We start from the raw sequence: 18,260 nt of genomic DNA on the forward strand, positions 1-18,260 counted from the left end.
CCAAGGTCCCCTTTGGGCATCTTCCTTTGGGGATTATGGAAGCATAGGTTGGAGCCTGCATCCCAATGTGAGAACAACGTGTAGCAGAAGCTACTAGGCAACCTTGAATGGATAGGTAGAATAGGCAGGAAATAAAACCTTGCTTACTTTAATACACTAAAATTTGGGAATTTTTGTTACTGAAACATAACTTAACCCAAATGACTGATACACTATGTGAGCTTCAACAAGCCCTATAAGTGTGTGCCTCTGTTTCCTCACCCGTGATGCAGACATAAAAAAAGAACCTACCTCATAGAATTATTGTAGAGACTGCATGTGCTATATATAAAATATTTACAATAGTGCCTAGGAAGAATAAGTGCTTAATAAATATTAGCTACTGTTTTTTTTTTATTTGAAAGATTTTCACAGATGACACTGATACCCCCATATCATATCCCCTTGGCCCACCTGGTTTCAGCCACAGAGGGTAGCCCTGTGTTTGCTCAGACTTACCTCTGCTGATAAATTCAATGCTGCATTTCTATCATAATATGGAAGCCTGTTCAATCTATGGGCAGAAACAGTCCAGAGACACTGGGGAGTTATTGGCCCTAGGAGCAACCCTCCTGCTCAAAACCCTCCAAAGATTTCTCTGCAGCTTGAATCAGATCCAAAGTCCCTGCATTTTGTATAAGATCCAAACTCTATCAAATCCTAGAAAAATTTATATAATCTGGTCCCTTCCAGTCATTTCAGTCTAAACACTCATACTCTCCTGTCCACTCATTAAGTTCCATCTATACTGGCCCTCTTGATGTTTCTAAAATACATCAAACTTGTTACTGCATCAGAACCTTTGCACTTGCTATAACTTTTGCTGGGAATACACTTCCCTCAGCTCTTTGATGCTTGACTTTTCATCTGACAGAACTCAGCCCAAATGACATCTCCTGAGATAAATTTTCTTTGACCATTCTTGATAAAAGAATGCCTCCAATCTTATGTTTGTAGGTCCCTTATCCTTCTTTTTCTTTACAGCAAAAATTATGATCTGAAATTATATTAATTCATTCGTTTGCTTGTACATTTTCAGCATTCCCTATTATAAGAAAAGTTCCATGTAGCCAGAGACTTTGTCTTGCTTGTTCACTGATGTTTCTACAAAGCCTAGAACACTACCTGGTACACAGTAAATCCTCAAGAAGTATTTGTTGAATAAAACAGAATGAATGAATCTCCAATTTACAGATAAGGAAATGTGGCTCTGAGAGTTGGAGTAACTTTCCCAAAGTCTTACAGCGTTTCTACAGATGTTCCTGATTCTAAATCCTACTGACTTCTGCAACAGCAAGGTACTGTCTAAAGAGATTGAAGTGTCAGGCAGCAGGCAGGGCGAGATGACATGCAGGTGTTGGATTCTATCGTGGACACGATCAAAACCAAGAAGGCATATTGATCACACTTTCCCCAGGGAGCCCTGAATTGCCAATGGAACAAGATAACTTGAGAAATCTATTGATCTCCCATTTTTGTTATGCTGTACAGGTGACAAGGATCAATGGAGATTTGTACTCTTCTACCCATGACCTTGCGACCTAAATTTGTATTTCCACCCAGATTCCCAAAACTTTGCAAAATGCACAGCTCCGAGTGCCAACACCTTATTTAACTTAGTGTCACCGTCTGTGACAGCTCTGCTTTCCCAGCTCCTGTCAATTCAGAGAAACGTCTCCCCGTCGTCTCCTGCTTCCTGCACCGGAAGCTAGCACGCCCCACCCAGCTGTCCTCTTACTGAGCGTCTGACACACACATTGGCCCACAGCCCGCAGAGGGGCGGGGCTTCTGTCTCGGGGGGCTCTTCAGAAGGGATCTGAGGTCTGAGCAGCCCAACGTTGCTAAAGCACTAGCCCTCTCCCGGCCTCCTTCACTGAGCCTGTGCTTTTCCTGCCTGCTTTCTCTTTCTTTTCTGGCTCAGCTTGAGACAGAGGATCATTCCAGAGGAGGCTCAGGTCTTGGATTTTAACGGCAGTGATGGAAAAACATGAGAACGTTTCCTGGATCTACCAAAAGGAACTGGAAGATCCATTCAAGAAATACCTGAACAACACTGATGACTACCTAGCTTTGCTCTGCGGGCCTCCACGCAGCCACCTCTTCCTGCCGGTGTCTGTGGTGTATACGCTGATTTTTGTGGTGGGGGTCGTTGGCAATCTCCTGGTGTGCCTGGTGATTCTTCGGCACCAGACTATGAAGACACCCACCAATTACTACCTCTTCAGCTTGGCTGTCTCCGACCTCCTGGTCCTGCTTCTCGGGATGCCCCTGGAAGTCTATGAGATGTGGCGCAACTACCCCTTCCTTTTTGGACCCGTGGGCTGCTACTTCAAGACGGCCCTCTTTGAGACGGTGTGCTTCGCCTCCGTCCTCAGCATCACCGCGGTCAGCGTGGAGCGATACGTGGCCATCCTCCACCCGTTCCGTGCCAAGCTGGAGAGCACCCGGCGGCGGGCCCTCCGAATCCTCGGCCTCGTCTGGGGCTTCTCTGTTCTCTTGTCTCTGCCCAACACCAGCATCCACGGCATCGAGCTCCGCTACTTCCCCAATGGGTCCTTCGTCCCGGGCTCTGCCACCTGCACGATCATTAAGCCCATGTGGATCTACAGTTTCATTATCCAGGTCACCTCCTTCCTCTTCTACATCCTCCCCATGACGGTCATCAGTGTCCTCTACTACCTCATGGGGCTCAAAGTGAGTATCCAAGCTGGCTGCAACCGTTATGGCAGCATCCCTTCTTTATTCTCTTACTCAAAGTTCGGAGAAACATTTAGAACTGGAGAAGTTCAGAATTGGAAGGGAGCATAGAGAAAAATAGGATGAGCTCAGAGGGGAAACTTGGAAGTTAAAGGACTGGATTCAAATTGGACAAACAGTAACCACAACTATAAATCATTTCCTTTAACTCACCTTCCATTGTTCTTCCCTCTATACCTGTGGTTCTCAAACCTAGGTGTTCCTACAAATCACCTGGAAACCTCACTATGGGTACCCATGGGCAGGTCGCTCCCTCCAGGAAAATCTGATTCAGTAGGTCCGAGGTTGAGCCTCATTTTAAATAGCACAAGGTAGCTGCCCACGGAGAGACTGTTTCACACCCTGCTGTCTCTTTCCTGCCCTCACCTGCTTTGCCTGCATTGAAATTTTCCTCTGCACCAACTTGGTCTGAGTATAAAATGAACAATCCCTGCCTATTTTATACTCCAAGATGAGTATAGTTTTAAAGTCAGACCCTTCTTTGTGGTTGCTTTGATCCTTTGGTTGAAATATCAGATTAAAATGCAAAAATATGGCCTAAGTGAGATCAACCTGGACTTCTTTTCAACAGGTGGAGATTGAGGGACGAGGAATTAAACAGAGTACATAAAATAGATTAGAAGACAGTGTGAATAAGAGATAGCTGGAATTAACAGAATATTATTACTTAGTTTGTAACATTTTATAATTAGAGCTTTCTCTCCTGTGCTCATCACGGTAAACCAATTTCTTTCTTTTCTTTTCTTTCTTTCTTTCCCTTTCTTCCTTCCTTCCTTCCTTCCTTTTTTCCTTCTTTCCTTTCTTCTTTCTTTCCTTTTCTTTTTTCCTGGATCTGAATTGTCTGAAACTGTTGTTTTGTTTTGCTTTTGATGAAGTTAGGAGTGAGTCTATATGATTCCTTTCCTGGTATATTCTGCAGCCAAATTCATAGAGATGAAATCTAACTGTGACAGTTTTATACCCATTTAATAGGTAGGTTGTGTAGGAAATAGTCATGAGACCACTTAGACTCCCAGGTCTGGAGCTCACATAAAATATGCCTTTAGGCAAAGCCCCTTAATTCTTTCCTGGAGTTAGGTTTTACATTTATAAAATGAAAAGGTTACATCAGATCATATCTAAGTCTCCTGATAGCTCTAACAGCCTGTGATTCCCTAAAAAAAAAGGAAAGGAAAATCTGTGAGTGGGAGCAATGTGAATTATAAATGAAAGTAAAACAAAGCAGACATCACATTCACATCATACATACCAAGATGGCTCTGATACCACGTATTATGTGATAATTAATATACTCCCATCTCAGTGCATCTCTGAGAAAGGTGTGTGTCAGAAATGAGTGTTCCACAGATGGTCCTTTCAAATAAATACTGTGCCTAAGCAGAGTGGCAACGTCTAAGGAGAAAGAATAGATTTTAAGTACAACAGATGTCTGGACACAGGAGTAAATCTAATCAGGCAGAGTTATGCCAGTCTCCGGGAGGGCTGGCCCCTATAATTCCCAGAGACAAGTGTCAACCCAGACTAGTTCACAGTCATCATGTCTTTAGAAAGCCCTGTGTATCCAACTGTGGCGGAAAGGACTTCTGCATGATTCCAAATATCATGAGCCCTATGAGAAATATCCATCCCAAATTTATCAATACCATCTCTTCAAACGGCAAACAATCGCTTGCCTTGGATCAATTTAGAGGAAATATTTAACTGTGAATAGGAAACACGTTTCCCCCCCAAGCAATTAATTTAAGTGTCACTTTGTTTGGTTGTCATGAATCTACAGCTACCTTGTATCAGAAGCAAGTGACAGCTCAGACAACGGCTTAGAAACCACCCGAGTTTGCTTTGTGTGTGTAGTGCAACTTACAGCATCCTATTCTCAGGAAGGATGAGGTGTTACCCAGAGGACACCAGGAAAGGAACTATGGCTTAGAATGCCACTTCTATAGTAACATTTAATTTAAAGACCTCTAGACTGGGAATCAGAAGTAGGCCTTAGTCTGTGGCATTGGTCTCAAGACCTTTGCACCTTTTGCTCTATTTTTTGCCAGAAATGTTCCTTCTGTCTACTACCACAATCGTTTTTGCCTTTCTAACTCCCACTGATCCTTTAAATCATACTTCACTCACACTTCCTCCAGGAAGCTCTCCCTGATTCCCTAACTACCTGGTTCCTCTCTAGGTGCTCATGATTCTTAGCAATTTCCCATCATTGCATTTATCACAATTTATAATTCTATATTTGTGGGTTCCTTAACTTCTTCCTCTCCAACTAGACTGTAAGCTCAATGAATGAGTGAATGAGGCTAAATTATTTCCTTTATTGCTGGACTTCAGCTTCTCTACCTTCAAAATGGGAGACTTGAAAACACTGTCTCAAAAAGCCTTTTTGATCTAAAAGATTTTTGAAGAGATTCAATCAATTCTGAGGAGTACTGATTCTCATGGCAAGTCGAAAGTTATGATTGACTGTGGGCCCCATTGCCTTCAGAAGGCAGAAAACCAAGACTGATGTAATCCCAGGACCGGGGAAGAATGAGGGGAGCAATACGTATGTTCAAAGCTGAGCAATCAGAGCTGCTCCATCGTTACAGGACACAAAGTGTCCACCGAGCTGCTCTCCAGGGTTCGAACATAATGGAGTTGGGAAACAGGCAATCCCAGGGCAAGTTCCTTCCCACCTGGGAAGCTCTCACCTAGTCCTTGTATCTCCCACATGCAGCATTAAACCTTGAGCCAAAGAGGCTGGATTATGAATTGTAGCAGAATTCAGCCAGGACAAACAGGGTTGGACTGGTTTTTTTTTTAAATAAACGGATTTTGTTCAGATTATAGAGATATTTACACAAAAGCTATGATTATATCTTGGCATCCTAAAGCTATATAAATGAATCACAGTCTACATAAATGAACAGCTGGTGAAATGATTTTAAGCAGTATAAACAACTGATCAGGATTATACATCAATCTGAATGATAATCAACCTCACGTCTCCCCTTCACCTTTCATCTTACATAAAAATAACTAAAAGGAGTGAGGTAGGAAGGGTTCTGAACTTCCTATAGAGTGATGACAATTTTCCTCTCCTATTTTTGTAAGTTGACTTTTAAAGTGTTTAGGGGTGGGTGAGAATAATTAATGGACAAATATCTACTCTACCAAACATCTGAAGGGAAATGAAATTATTCAACAAGAAATAAAGCAGCATTTAATATTGGCTAGACAAACTGGATTCTATTCTACTATGTCAACCCCTTCAAATTCTGCTGGGACAATGTATAATATGCATAAACATTCTGTTTCTGACTCTTCTTCTAGTTGGCTAGTTGTGTCACTGTAACCTAAGGAAGCTGAAATGTGATGATTAATAGACACATAATTTTTCTTTTCAGTGCAAACTGAGCTGTACAAGAAGCCTGTTCATAAAAAGATTGTGTGCACCATTTGCTTGCTGTTTGATTTAAGGAAATTTTTCCCTGGGGTGGAGAAATTCCCAGTGAGAATAGTTAGACCCACCGAAGAAGTGACTAACAGATCTTTAAAATCTTTCTTTGTTCTTGACTATGGACTGGAATCAAATAATGGAATAACTATCTTGTAATAAGGACAAAATTTTTTAAATAGTATGAAATCATCAGAACATAATTGAAGATGAGTTAGGAAGATGTGCAGTTTGGTGCATTGCTCTAACCTTCAACACCAGTGGTTTTCTTCTCAGTGTATCTGGATGCTTCTTTGCATTAGCACGGGTACAGCTTGTGGTGAATGGTACCATGAGAAGGAGAATTTCTAGAAGGGACTCAGTAATACACATGAGTGGGCCTACAGTTACAAATAAATATTTCATAAAAATGCCTTTCGCGTAAACCCAGGACAATAATCAGAACCACAATATATGAAACTTTTTTTTTTTTTGGCCATGCTGTGCAGCTTGCAGGATCTCAGTCCCTCACCCGGGGAATGAACCCGGGCCATGGCAGTGAAAGCCCAGAATCCTAACCACTAGGCCACCAGGGAACTCCCAGAATCACAATCTATAACTTACTGAGTATCATGTGCCAGCCACTGAGTTAAGAACTATACCTGCATTATTTTGTTTTACTAGTATATTAATAACATCACCTTTAGTTCTCTCCCATTTATTCCTAATAACTGCACAATATTTTCCCCTATTTCGTTCCAGTTCTAGGTGACTCCGAAGGGTCAAATCTCACAGAACTTCAATCCCTCACTTTCTGAAGACACAGGTATATGTAGGGAACACCAATATATCCAAGAGACAGATGGCCAGTTTTGTTAATCATCCACGTGGATACTTAAGGGCAGTGCAATGCTGAAAGCAACCTGACTTCTAGGAGCTTACATGTTTGTTAGAAACAGGATATTGATTTGTTGAACTTTGGAGGCAACTATTAATGATCTTTTCTTCCAAGTCTTATTTAATTTTAAATACCTTCTCTAAAATATTCTGTAGGGACTTCCCTGGTGGCGCAGTGGTTAAGAATCCACCTGCCAATGCATGGGACACAGGTTCGAGCCCTAGTCCGGGAAGATTCCACGTGCCGTGGAGCAACTAAGCCCGTGAGCCATAACCACTGAGCACGTGCGCCACAACTACTGAGGCCCACGCACCTAGAGCCCGTGCTCAGCAACAGGAGAAGCCACCACAAGGAGAAGCCTATGCACTGCAACAGAGAGTAGCCCCCGCTCGCCACAACTAGAGAAAGCTTACATGCAACAATGAAGACCCAATGCAGCCAAAAAGAATAAAATAAATAAATAAATAAATTTATTAAAAATAAATTAATTAAATATTCTGTAAAAATGCCATCTAGCCCAGGAAGCTCACTGCGTCTTAGAGCATTCTGTTCCACTGTTGCACATAGCACACTAATTTCTTCTCTATACTGAATTGAAATATGTCTCCCTATAATTCAATAAATTGATCCTAATCTACCCTGAGACTATATAAAACAGGTTGAATTTTCCTTCCACTGATGGCCTTAGTTTGTCAAGACTTTCTACATTGCTAATGAGGGAACTCCAGCTCAATCTGACAAAATATGAAAGAGAGCATAGACCTGAAAAATCCAGAGGGAGAGCTGGCTCTTGGGGAAGATTAATCCAGTAAGACACACAGTGTCATCAAGGACCTAACTTTATTTCTGTTTCTTTGCTCTTCTTTCTATGGTATTGGTTTCAACCTCCAAATCTGCATAGCAGTCCACTGGTGGCTCTAAGCACATTCCTTATGGTGAGGAAAAAACAAAAAGCTCCCTCTGGTAGTTCCAATAAAAGAGAAATGAAACTTTCATTCCTAAACATATAAGCAAATATCTGAAATCTCATTGGTCTCAATTATCCAAACACTGTGACTGAAGGAGAGCAGCTAAGTTATCTAGGGACTAAACCTGTATCTGGAGATGGGATCATTCCCACCCAAATTAATGACTATGAAATGGAGAAGGAGTAAATCCACTAGGAAAATCAGGGTACAATTGGTAAGAGAAGAGGAGAATAAATGCTGGAGAACCAATCGGCAAATATATACTATATTATCTTCTAGATATATGATGGTAGTTTATCATGAGACCTTAAAGCTTTTTTTATCTGGCTATCACCACAAATTAGAAGCATATGAATTAAAGAGAAAAAATTCACAACTAGATGAATGATGTAGCTCTTCTGTGGTATGTGAGTTCAGAGAAAGGAGAGGACAATGGGCTACAGTGGCCACAAGTAGGTGGGACTTGAACTGGGCAAGAGAGATTGCATGTACAGGAAATGTTAATATTTGAAATTTTCAGATGCTACTTTAAGGATCACCATATCTTCCAACAAGGAGGAGTATATTTTAACATCTAAACTCAGAAACACATATACCCTTATGGGTAATATTTGTAAAGCAGAGTTTCCCAAATTGTGCTTCTCAAGATGGTACCAGGTGTTCCACTGAAATGGGTTGGGAAGGGTATTGTTTAGTCAAAGAAGCACTATCCCCTTTGAGGGTGGGAGATGTGGGATGTGCAAGGTAAGGGTGGAGGAAAGGTGATACACTGTCCCCCATGGAAATGTGTAATGTCCATTAGCACTTTAAGGCTCTGAGAAGACCCAAAATAAAGACTATAAACTTCATGAAGCAGAAATAATACCTGTTTTTGTTTTCTACTGCCTACCCACCACATGGCAGAGGGATGTCATTCTAATAGATGTCTAATAATTATTGAATAAATGAATGGATGAATGAAAAAGCCTAACATTTTTTAACTTCAGAATTTCTTATTTTTCAAGGAATATCTATTAATATGCTACAAAACTAGGGTTCTACAGAGTAGCATAGGATAAATGGTTGCCTGGAACTTGGCCACAACCATCTATCCAGTTGAGTTAGGTGACCTTGATCCAACTCCACCTCCAACTTATGGTTAAACATATTCTTACATGTTAACAAATTCTTACATTTCTTTAAGCCCAGTTTTTTGTCTGCAAAATGAGTGTCAGAGTCACACTTCTCAGCTGTTAATGGGAGGAAAAAATGTTTCTCTTTGCATTTCTCTTGCAGCTGAAGAAAGACCAACCCCTTGAAGCAGATGAAGTAACTGCAAATATTCAAAGACCATCCAGAAAATCAGTCACTAAAATGCTGTGTGAGTCCTCCATTTTGTATTTTGCTTGTTTGTTAAAGCAAAGGAGTTATATTTGGTATTGATCAAGTGCTGCTGGGATCTGGATCAAAATTCTCCTGAAACGTAGTGTCATGTTCTGATCTTCTGTGGCTTACTCAAGCATCTAGGACCTGTCTATTTTGTTCTATTTTGGTTTTTAAACCTCAGAATAACACACTAAATCGCAACCATTGTAATACACTCTGTTCAATGCTTGGTAAATCATATCCACTCTAAGAGCCTTTAAGTATCTCTTTTCCCCCCTAAAATGAGCAGGTGGTTCTTACCAATTTTGTGTTATGGGTTTCTTTAAAAATATCGTGGAAACAGTGAATTCTCCACTCAGAAAGTGTACGAACGAACATACATCAAATGTTTTACAATCCATTTCAGGGGGCTCCTGAGCCCCCTGATACCCAAGCTTGGACTCCATGGGATCTTTTACTTCCAGAATAAGGACATCTGGCTGAGAATCCTTCTAAGTAGTCATTCCTCTTATAACATTGTATGATTTTATATAAACGGTACACTCTTTTATATAGATATTTTAAAACACATCCAGGCACTGATTCACACTCTCCCAAAAGAATGTTATAAAAATATATGATCCAACTGGTCTAATGAGATACCAATCAATTAGAGAAAGGAGGTTTATAATATACTTTCCAAGTCACAGCATGAAATTTGGAAGAAACAAATCCTCCAGGCGAATATGCATATGAAACACTCACTGTAACTATGTGACGTCTATGAACCAAAAAAAAAAAAAAAAAAAAAAAAACCCAAAAACCTGTGAGGTCACTGTATGTCTTTTCAACTCTACTAATCACCTTCTTGAAATTTTTTAGCCCCTGTTAGCACCTGACTTTCCCTACTAAGAAATCGAGTGTCTTCAATATTTCTCCCCATTTCTCTTTGATCATAATCTCTCACAAAAGGACTTGAAGTGTACTCACATTAAAGTCACAATGATAAAATATACTGTGAACTATTTGCCTTTGGGGCAGAGAGTTTAATTATAACATGAATTAAATTTTTAACTAGAGGGAATTGTAGGCAGTAGTAAGCAGATTAGGGACTTTTTCTTGGGAGGTAAATTCAGCAGAATCTTCCAGATATTCCTGAAACCACATCATGCAGGCAGACAACTTACTCTGAGTGTTTTAATGCCAACAGGAAACATATGTACTATTTACTATGGAAAACATCAAATGTGCTCTTGAGTACAGAGAATTGTAAAATGAACACCAAAATACCCATCACCCAGCTTTAAAAGTTATCAGCTCATAGCTCATCTTGTTTCCTCTATATCCTTAACTCTCCTTTAGCCCCTACTAGATTATTTTGAGGTAAATCTCAAGCCTCGAAAGGAAAGGAAAGGAAAGTATTTTACAACTTCAGGAGAGAAAAAAACATACATGTTTATTTTTCTGGAGAATAAATGCCCCTTAGAGAAACTATGGTAGCACCAATCTCTGTCTTGGGAGCTGAAAGTAAGAAACTGGAAGGTGCAACTTCCTGTAAATCTGTAATCATTTGAAAATAAATGTAAAAACAAACATAAAGGAAGTGGAAGGAATTCTGTGCTCTAGAAATTTATAATATAATAGACACATCCCCATCCCAATCCTAAGATGCTTGTATTACGCTCATGGTTGTTTGACCTTTCTCTTTCCCCTGACACCTTACAGAATTTTAAATGACTAAAATCATAGAAACTTCTAATTTTTTTCTAGAAAAACAAGATAAATTCATACTATACTTCATAGTTTGTTATTAATCTATAACTTTAAAGAACACCAAGTTGCTTGAACACAATCATTTTACTTATATATCCAGTTTATGTGATTCCAACAGTATACCTGCAACATAATTTATTTTCCACAATAGAATGTTTTCAGAACTTTGAATACATTCAATACTATTCTAAATATCCTGAAGGAAACTTACATTACACAAGAAATCCTTTACAACCATATGGAAAACTGATTCTCAATCCTATAAAATTCATTCTTATGTTTATATATTCTATGTAGAGTCTCTTTAGGATCTAGTTGGCCTTTAGCAATTATAACTTAACAAAGATGGAGGGGAAATGCTAGAAGGAATGGATGAACTCAGGGTGGGCACTGTATACCTATTCTTGCTTTGACTGCCTTTGACTCTCCCCTTCATCATCCCTTTCCAGTTGTCTTGGTCTTAGTGTTTGCTATCTGTTGGGCCCCATTCCACATTGATCGGCTCTTCTTCAGCTTTGTGGAGGAGTGGACTGAATCCCTGGCTGCTGTGTTCAATCTCATCCATGTGGTATCAGGTAAAATTTAGCTCGTTGGGGTGTATCACAGGTGTCCAGGTAACTGCAGCCTCTTCATCTTGCTTAGAGCAGTAAGTTCTATCTGTATATACCAATTTATCATGGGGATCTGCCATACTGTAATGAAGACACTTGATTTTTATTTAAGTATTGATTACATATGTTACAGGTTCAAAAGAAATACACCTTTTTACTATTTGAGACACTACCTTATGAAAGACCTCAACTCTAAGCTTGATGGTTACAGCAGGAAAATGGTCAAAGGAATGATTTCTTTGGTTTTCCTTTCAATGGCCATGTGATTTAATTGGTTCTTATTTATTAAACATCCATGTCCCTGAAATCCTGTATTGTCTTCAGCAAGTGTTAGACCCTCAGGAAAGCCAGCCAAAGCATATTCATGGGGCCTCAAGGTCTGCTTTTAGGCTACTTTAATGCTGCTTGTTAAGGACACCATAGAATATGAGAGACAGTGGTTGAAAGGTTACTAAATCAGAGGACCTGGATTTGCATCTCAATACCACCATTTATATTCTGAGTGATACGCAGAATATGGATTTCTTCTTGCCAAAGTTTCCTCAACTGTAAGGTGGCAATAATGCCTGCTCTATAAACAACACAGGCTGATGGTAAGAAGCAAATAAAATAATAGCTATTGAAGAACTTTTTCAGCTGTAAAATGCTATAGCCTATCTTCTACAACCATCACAAGTTTGTAAAGTAGATATTATCATCAACATTTTATGGTTAAAAAACAGTTCTACAAGGAAGAAGTGACTTGTCCAAAGACACTCAGTTGGCAAATGGTAAAAACAAGGTTCAAGCCTGCGTCACCTAACTTCCAGTTCAGGGTTCTTTCCTCTAAAATGGAGCAAAGAATGGCCACCTGAGTCTTTCTTTCCCAGTCAGTGTAACTATTAGTCTTAGGGTCACACCACTTCTATCCCTCTACCTCTGCTAGTCACTGGACGGTCCTATGGGCTCTTTATCAAAGACATCATTAAGGAAGAAAGATAAGATCAATTTATGCAAGTTAAGCTCCAGATGTGCACAGAACAGAAACAATAGCATTCATATGTATGCTGAATACCATATATATTATCTATTTTCTACAACCATCTTTTTTGTACTCAGCAGGGCTTGTGTACAGTTTATACCTGGACATTAGGACTTTCCTCCACGTTAAACTATTTATTATTCTGGACAAAAAATCAAAAATGTTTATGGCTCTGATCTTTGTGGTTAGTCTTAGAAAATGGGAGTGTTTAAATAATATATACACTACTATATGTAAAATAGATAACAAATAAGGACCTACTGTAGAGCACAAGGAATTCTACTCAATACTAGAGTGGATATATGTATATGTATAACTGATTCACTTTGTTGCACACCTGAAACTAACACAACATTGTAAATCAACTCTACTCTAATAATTTTTTTTTTAAATAAAATAAGTTAGTCTTTAAAAAAATTGGAAAACACACAAGATCACATGAGGCTTGATCTACACTTCTCCAGAGGCATCAAGACAACCATTTTAAGATTCCCAGGTTGTTCATTTACAATAACATTTTCCTGTTAAGATGTAATTTCTCCCTTCCCCACCTTGCCAACCAGATGATGTCTAAACCTCTTAAATGCTACCCCAGAAATGGCCCCAACTTGCCTTTTGACCCTCAAGTTATAGTATTTTCATTCATAAACCATGTATTGAATGCTTGTCAAACTGGTGAATTAGGGATTTCAGCACATTCTGCATTATTCTTGCACAATAATCATTCTCTAGCACACTGGTGCACGCTAAGCCTTCTACTTGCAGCACTCTCTCCTCTCTTCCCCAATATCTCCTACCCATTTCATGGTCTCGCTAGAGTCCAATCACCCCCATTAAATTTGTCATGACCATTAGAGTTCTTGTGTTTATGCCATTACGTGAATTTCCATAGCATGACTGTTGGTGTCACATATTTTGCTCTTTTCTTAACGGATACTGTTTGGTACCATCCTTTTGTTAATTACTGAAATTAGGCATAAATCTTGTTCTGCAATACTATTCCAAGTCCTTGGAGAACAAAGTCTAAATCCACTACCTTCCAATGTGCCTCAAAGTCGTATAATGAGTTCAATCAGTATTTATTTATTTATTTTTTGCGGTATGCGGGCCTCTCACTGTTGTGGCCTCTCCCGTTGCGGAGCACAGGCTCCGGACGCGCAGGCTCAGCGGCCATGGCTCACGGGCCCAGCCGCTCTGCGGCATGTGGGATCTTCCCGGACCGGGGCACGAACCTGTGTCCCCTGCATTGGCAGCCGGACTCTCAACCACTGCGCCACCAGGGAATCCCAGTATTTCTTTATTGAACAAATTAACAGTCTATAGAAATATTACCGTCCTACACTCCTCCCTGCCCAATTCTGTCCACAGGGCATATGGCACTCTGAATGTCCTGAACTATATAAATGAGGACAACAATGAATGTGTTGAGGACAGCACCTATCACTTGTTTTATATTCTTATTCTCAGCCCTTCTGTAGACAGTAACTCAATTTAATCCTCACAATAATCCAGGGAGGTGAGTTAAAAAGGTATTATCATCCCCACTTTACAGAGAAAAGGAAATTGAAGTGCCCGTTCTGTCCAGGGTCACAGAACAAGCAAAGGCCAAGATCAGAAACTAAGTCCTCTGATTCTCAACCTTAGGCTCCCCTTGGGCCTTGCGAAAATAGAATAGGATATGGTAATAAAGGAAAAGTGAATACCAACCAAGAAAATGGCAGTGTGCAAGACATTTGGTGGAGAAAACAAATGGAAAAATACAAATATTCAATAAGGTGGGAAATAAGGTGGGAAGAACCATCAAGGGGAAAGGCTAGGTAGGGAAAAGACATCGGGGAATACTTCTTTGACGAGATATTTAGCATTTTAAGAAGTCTCAGCAGAGACTATGCCTTGACTGATTTACTATTCCTCCATTACTTGCAGTTTCAAATTATAGATTTAAGCAAAACTCCAATGAGATAAAAAAAAAAATCTCTCTTTCCTCTGATACTTAAGCATCTCTCGTTAATGCTATGGGAACATGTTCGTTGATTAAACAAGTGGGGATCAAAGGAAGTTGCCAAACATCTCAGAGAGATCCCATGCCAGCCTCAATTTTTCCAAGACTCTTTAATCTTTCTGGGTTTGATTCCTAAGTACACAGGTGGTAGATCTGTTCAGAGAATTTGTATTCTCAGTTAGAGTCTTATGTATATTATCACTTCCAAACGAGGCAATCAAAGGGATTCAAGACCTTTGTTAAACATTTATGCTTCTCCCTGTCATACCTCTCCCCCAATTTCTCCTTGGCATGTCTCTTAATCTCCTGCATTCCAGGTGTCCTCTTCTACCTGAGCTCAGCTGTCAACCCCATTATCTACAACCTACTCTCTCGCCGCTTCCGAGCAGCATTCCGGAATGTGATCACTCCTTCCTGCAAACAGCGGCCCTCCCAGAACCACCCACAGGGGCCATCTGTGCAGCAGAACATCTTCCTGACAGAATGTCACCTTGTGAAGCTGACCGAAGATGTGGGTCCCCAGTTCCCTTGTCAGCTGTCCATCTGCAGCCCTCATTTCCCCACAGCCCTCTGTACTGGACAGGCACTAAGAAAGGAACTCTCAAAGAGCTGACGTTCCTCTATGGCTCCACACTAGAGGGAGGGACATCCCATAATTTACGCCTTCCTGTATGATATTAAGGAGGTAAAATGACCCTTAGAACTTATATATCCAATTCTAGGTTTTTTTTTTTTTAACAAATGTGAAAACTGCTACTTAAATCTAGATCTAAAACCCAGAACCTCCTGATTTTTAGTTAGCTTTCCACTATCTTAACTGCTTCATGCCCCTTTATTAGTTCATGAAAAGAACATGACTAGCAAAGCATGGCACATATACTTTGAGCCATTTCCACTATTGGGAATGGTTTGTCCTGTTATTCACACTCTGAATCAGGCTGTCTTTCCTACAACCAGTGGTTTCTGTGAGACACAGAGGGAGGCATGGAGAAGCTGTTTATATGATTTGAGGGGTCCACGCCAGTCCTTCCATAGCAAGCTATTTACCCTACTGCCTCATATTGTGCCATTATAATGTGATTCCTTGGAGTCCTGAAGCCTTTGACTTTAAGAGTCCTCCTGATAACACAGGAATGCTCCTCAGAACCATTATTCCCACCTGTTCCAATCCCCAAGTCATTACCAGACATTCCTCACTGGGGGTGGAATTAGATACAAGTTCCACTTAGAGAAGAATGGGAAGAGGGAGAAGGCTATGGTGGAAGGTCCAAAGAATCAAACCATACCAAACATAAACTTAGTTGTTTCATAATTTGGTCTAGACTTGGATTTCTAATAACTTACGTCATAAGCAGACAGAGGTACGTCTACTGTCTCAGAACAGAGACAAGTCAAATGGTGACTACTGGTCTCAAACCCATGACTTCCCCCTACTCAATCCTTCATTACCTCTATAACACTGTCACTCATATAATATGGGTAAAATCTACCTTCCAGACTCACCTTCCATTGTATCATCACAAATACTATATATTTCTACTCAAATTGAATTACTTGCTCTTATGAAAACACACCCCCGTTTCCCCAGCTGCATATATATGTTTATAGAATGCCTTCTATATTTCCATTCTCCATCTGATGAGATCCTACCCATTCTTCAATGTCCAGCTCAAAGTGGTACCTCTTCCATGAAACCATGCTTGATTTATTCAAATAGAAGTGGTATCTGACTTTTCTATCAGTTTATGTCTCTTAAGCTCTTTCTTCACACTGCTCTGTATTTCCATGATTTATATTCTTGCTTTGCCAGAATGTAAATTTGTCAAAGGCATGAAGTAGCCTGTGTTCCTTTTTGCTGTTACTGGAATCCTGACAATATCGATCACAGTGGTAGATGTTCAATAAATATGTGATGAGTTGTCTCACATTCCAATGTACTGAGCCAAATAAACAGCTCCAAATGAAACCGTGTTAAAGAGCTGAAAGACTAAGATTCTGTTTCTGACAGGGTCATCTGACCTTCAGTTGGCCGTTTAATCAGCCATGATTATAACGGCATGCCTGCTGTGCTTGCCACGTGAGAAGGCTCTTCTCAGCCCCAGGCTTTACTGATGCTGAAACATGCAAGCTCTAGCTTTTTAGTCTCTGAATTCTCCCCAAGTTGAAAGAACCATTCTACTAAAAAATGAGAATACTGGTCTCTGACATCATTTCCTAACTGAACAGTCATCTTCAAAGTGATTCAATATATTTTTTAAATCGCTTAGCTAATTATAAGCCAACTTTAAGGAATCTGAATTCTTAGTGATGGTTTATGTTGGTGAGCAGAAATTCTCTGGTCATTTAAGAATTCAGCTGAAAAGACTCAACAAAACAAAAACCTCAAAAATGGAGGAGAAATGAGTTTCCTTCTTGCCTATTGAAGGTCTAGTATGATTATTCTCATCAACGTCAACTCCAAATGACCACGGCTAAAAATATTGCTGTTGTAGCTGGATGGATAGAAAATGAAACAACACTGAAACTGAAGCTAGTAATTTGGTTGCTTCATTAAAACTTTGGTCTCTTTTTTTCTCCTTGTTTATCTTTTCTCTCTTAAACATTTATATCCAAAATATTATCATTAATTCTTTCATTCAACAAATTTTCAGAACCCATTAGGTAATGTGCATGTGGCATCACCTGGCCTTTAAATTATACGTATAATAGAAGAAATGATTATTTTTGAAAATCATTACAAAATTAATTGTTTAAATCTAATTGTGAAGTGTGCCACAAAATCCACATACAAGTACTATGGGACTATGTAAAAAAGGTGTTTGACCAAGTCAGAGGGCAATAGGTTTAATTAAGCCTAGCACTAGAAAAGGGAGAAAAAATTGTTAATTTTGTCTATATAGACATACATACACATGCACATATGTACATATAGGAAGCTTCTATTTAAAAATGAAGATTGAAATATCACAAGTCCTAGATTAGCTTATATAATAGTTCACACAAAATTAGTAGAATAAAGGGAGAAACTAAAACTAAATTGTTCAATGTTACTCAACTGAACTCAGTAATGGACCACACCATCTCCTCTTGAATTCCCTGTGATCACTGAATTTTAGAATAATGACAGAAGAGGCCAGATAGTAAACATGATTAATAAAGTATTGGTAATTTAACTTTTCTGCAATGCAATGGTGATTTTGAGCTCTCTAGTCATTCACAAACTTAGTGAACTGAAGCAATGAAATTCACAATGTTGCTTGCCAAATTAGTTTGGCCCAAAGAGGTAGCAGAGATTATTAATCTGAGACCCATGGACAAGTTTCAGAGGTAGAAGAATCCCCTGAAATCGTATTCATAATTCTTAGTGTGTACTTTTTTTTTCTTTTAGAGAACGTTTATAGCTTTGATTAGCACCTCAAAGTAGTCTATGAC

At 39.6% G+C, this 18,260-nt stretch overlaps 1 protein-coding gene across 1 annotated transcript; it reads left to right on the forward strand.

The window, feature by feature from the left end:
- Positions 1–884: 884 nt before the first annotated feature.
- Positions 885–17,036, forward strand: NMUR2 (neuromedin U receptor 2). Its single transcript, XM_004280319.3, has 4 exons — positions 885–2,733; positions 9,353–9,437; positions 11,644–11,769; positions 15,146–17,036. The coding sequence occupies exons 1-4, from the start codon at positions 2,017–2,019 to the stop codon at positions 15,439–15,441; spliced, it is 1,224 nt and encodes a 407-aa protein (XP_004280367.1). The 5' UTR covers positions 885–2,016; the 3' UTR covers positions 15,442–17,036.
- Positions 17,037–18,260: the final 1,224 nt, after the last annotated feature.

This window comes from Orcinus orca, chromosome 3 (genome assembly GCF_937001465.1).
Source record: "Orcinus orca chromosome 3, mOrcOrc1.1, whole genome shotgun sequence".
In the NCBI taxonomy this organism is placed as follows: Eukaryota; Metazoa; Chordata; class Mammalia; order Artiodactyla; family Delphinidae; genus Orcinus; species Orcinus orca.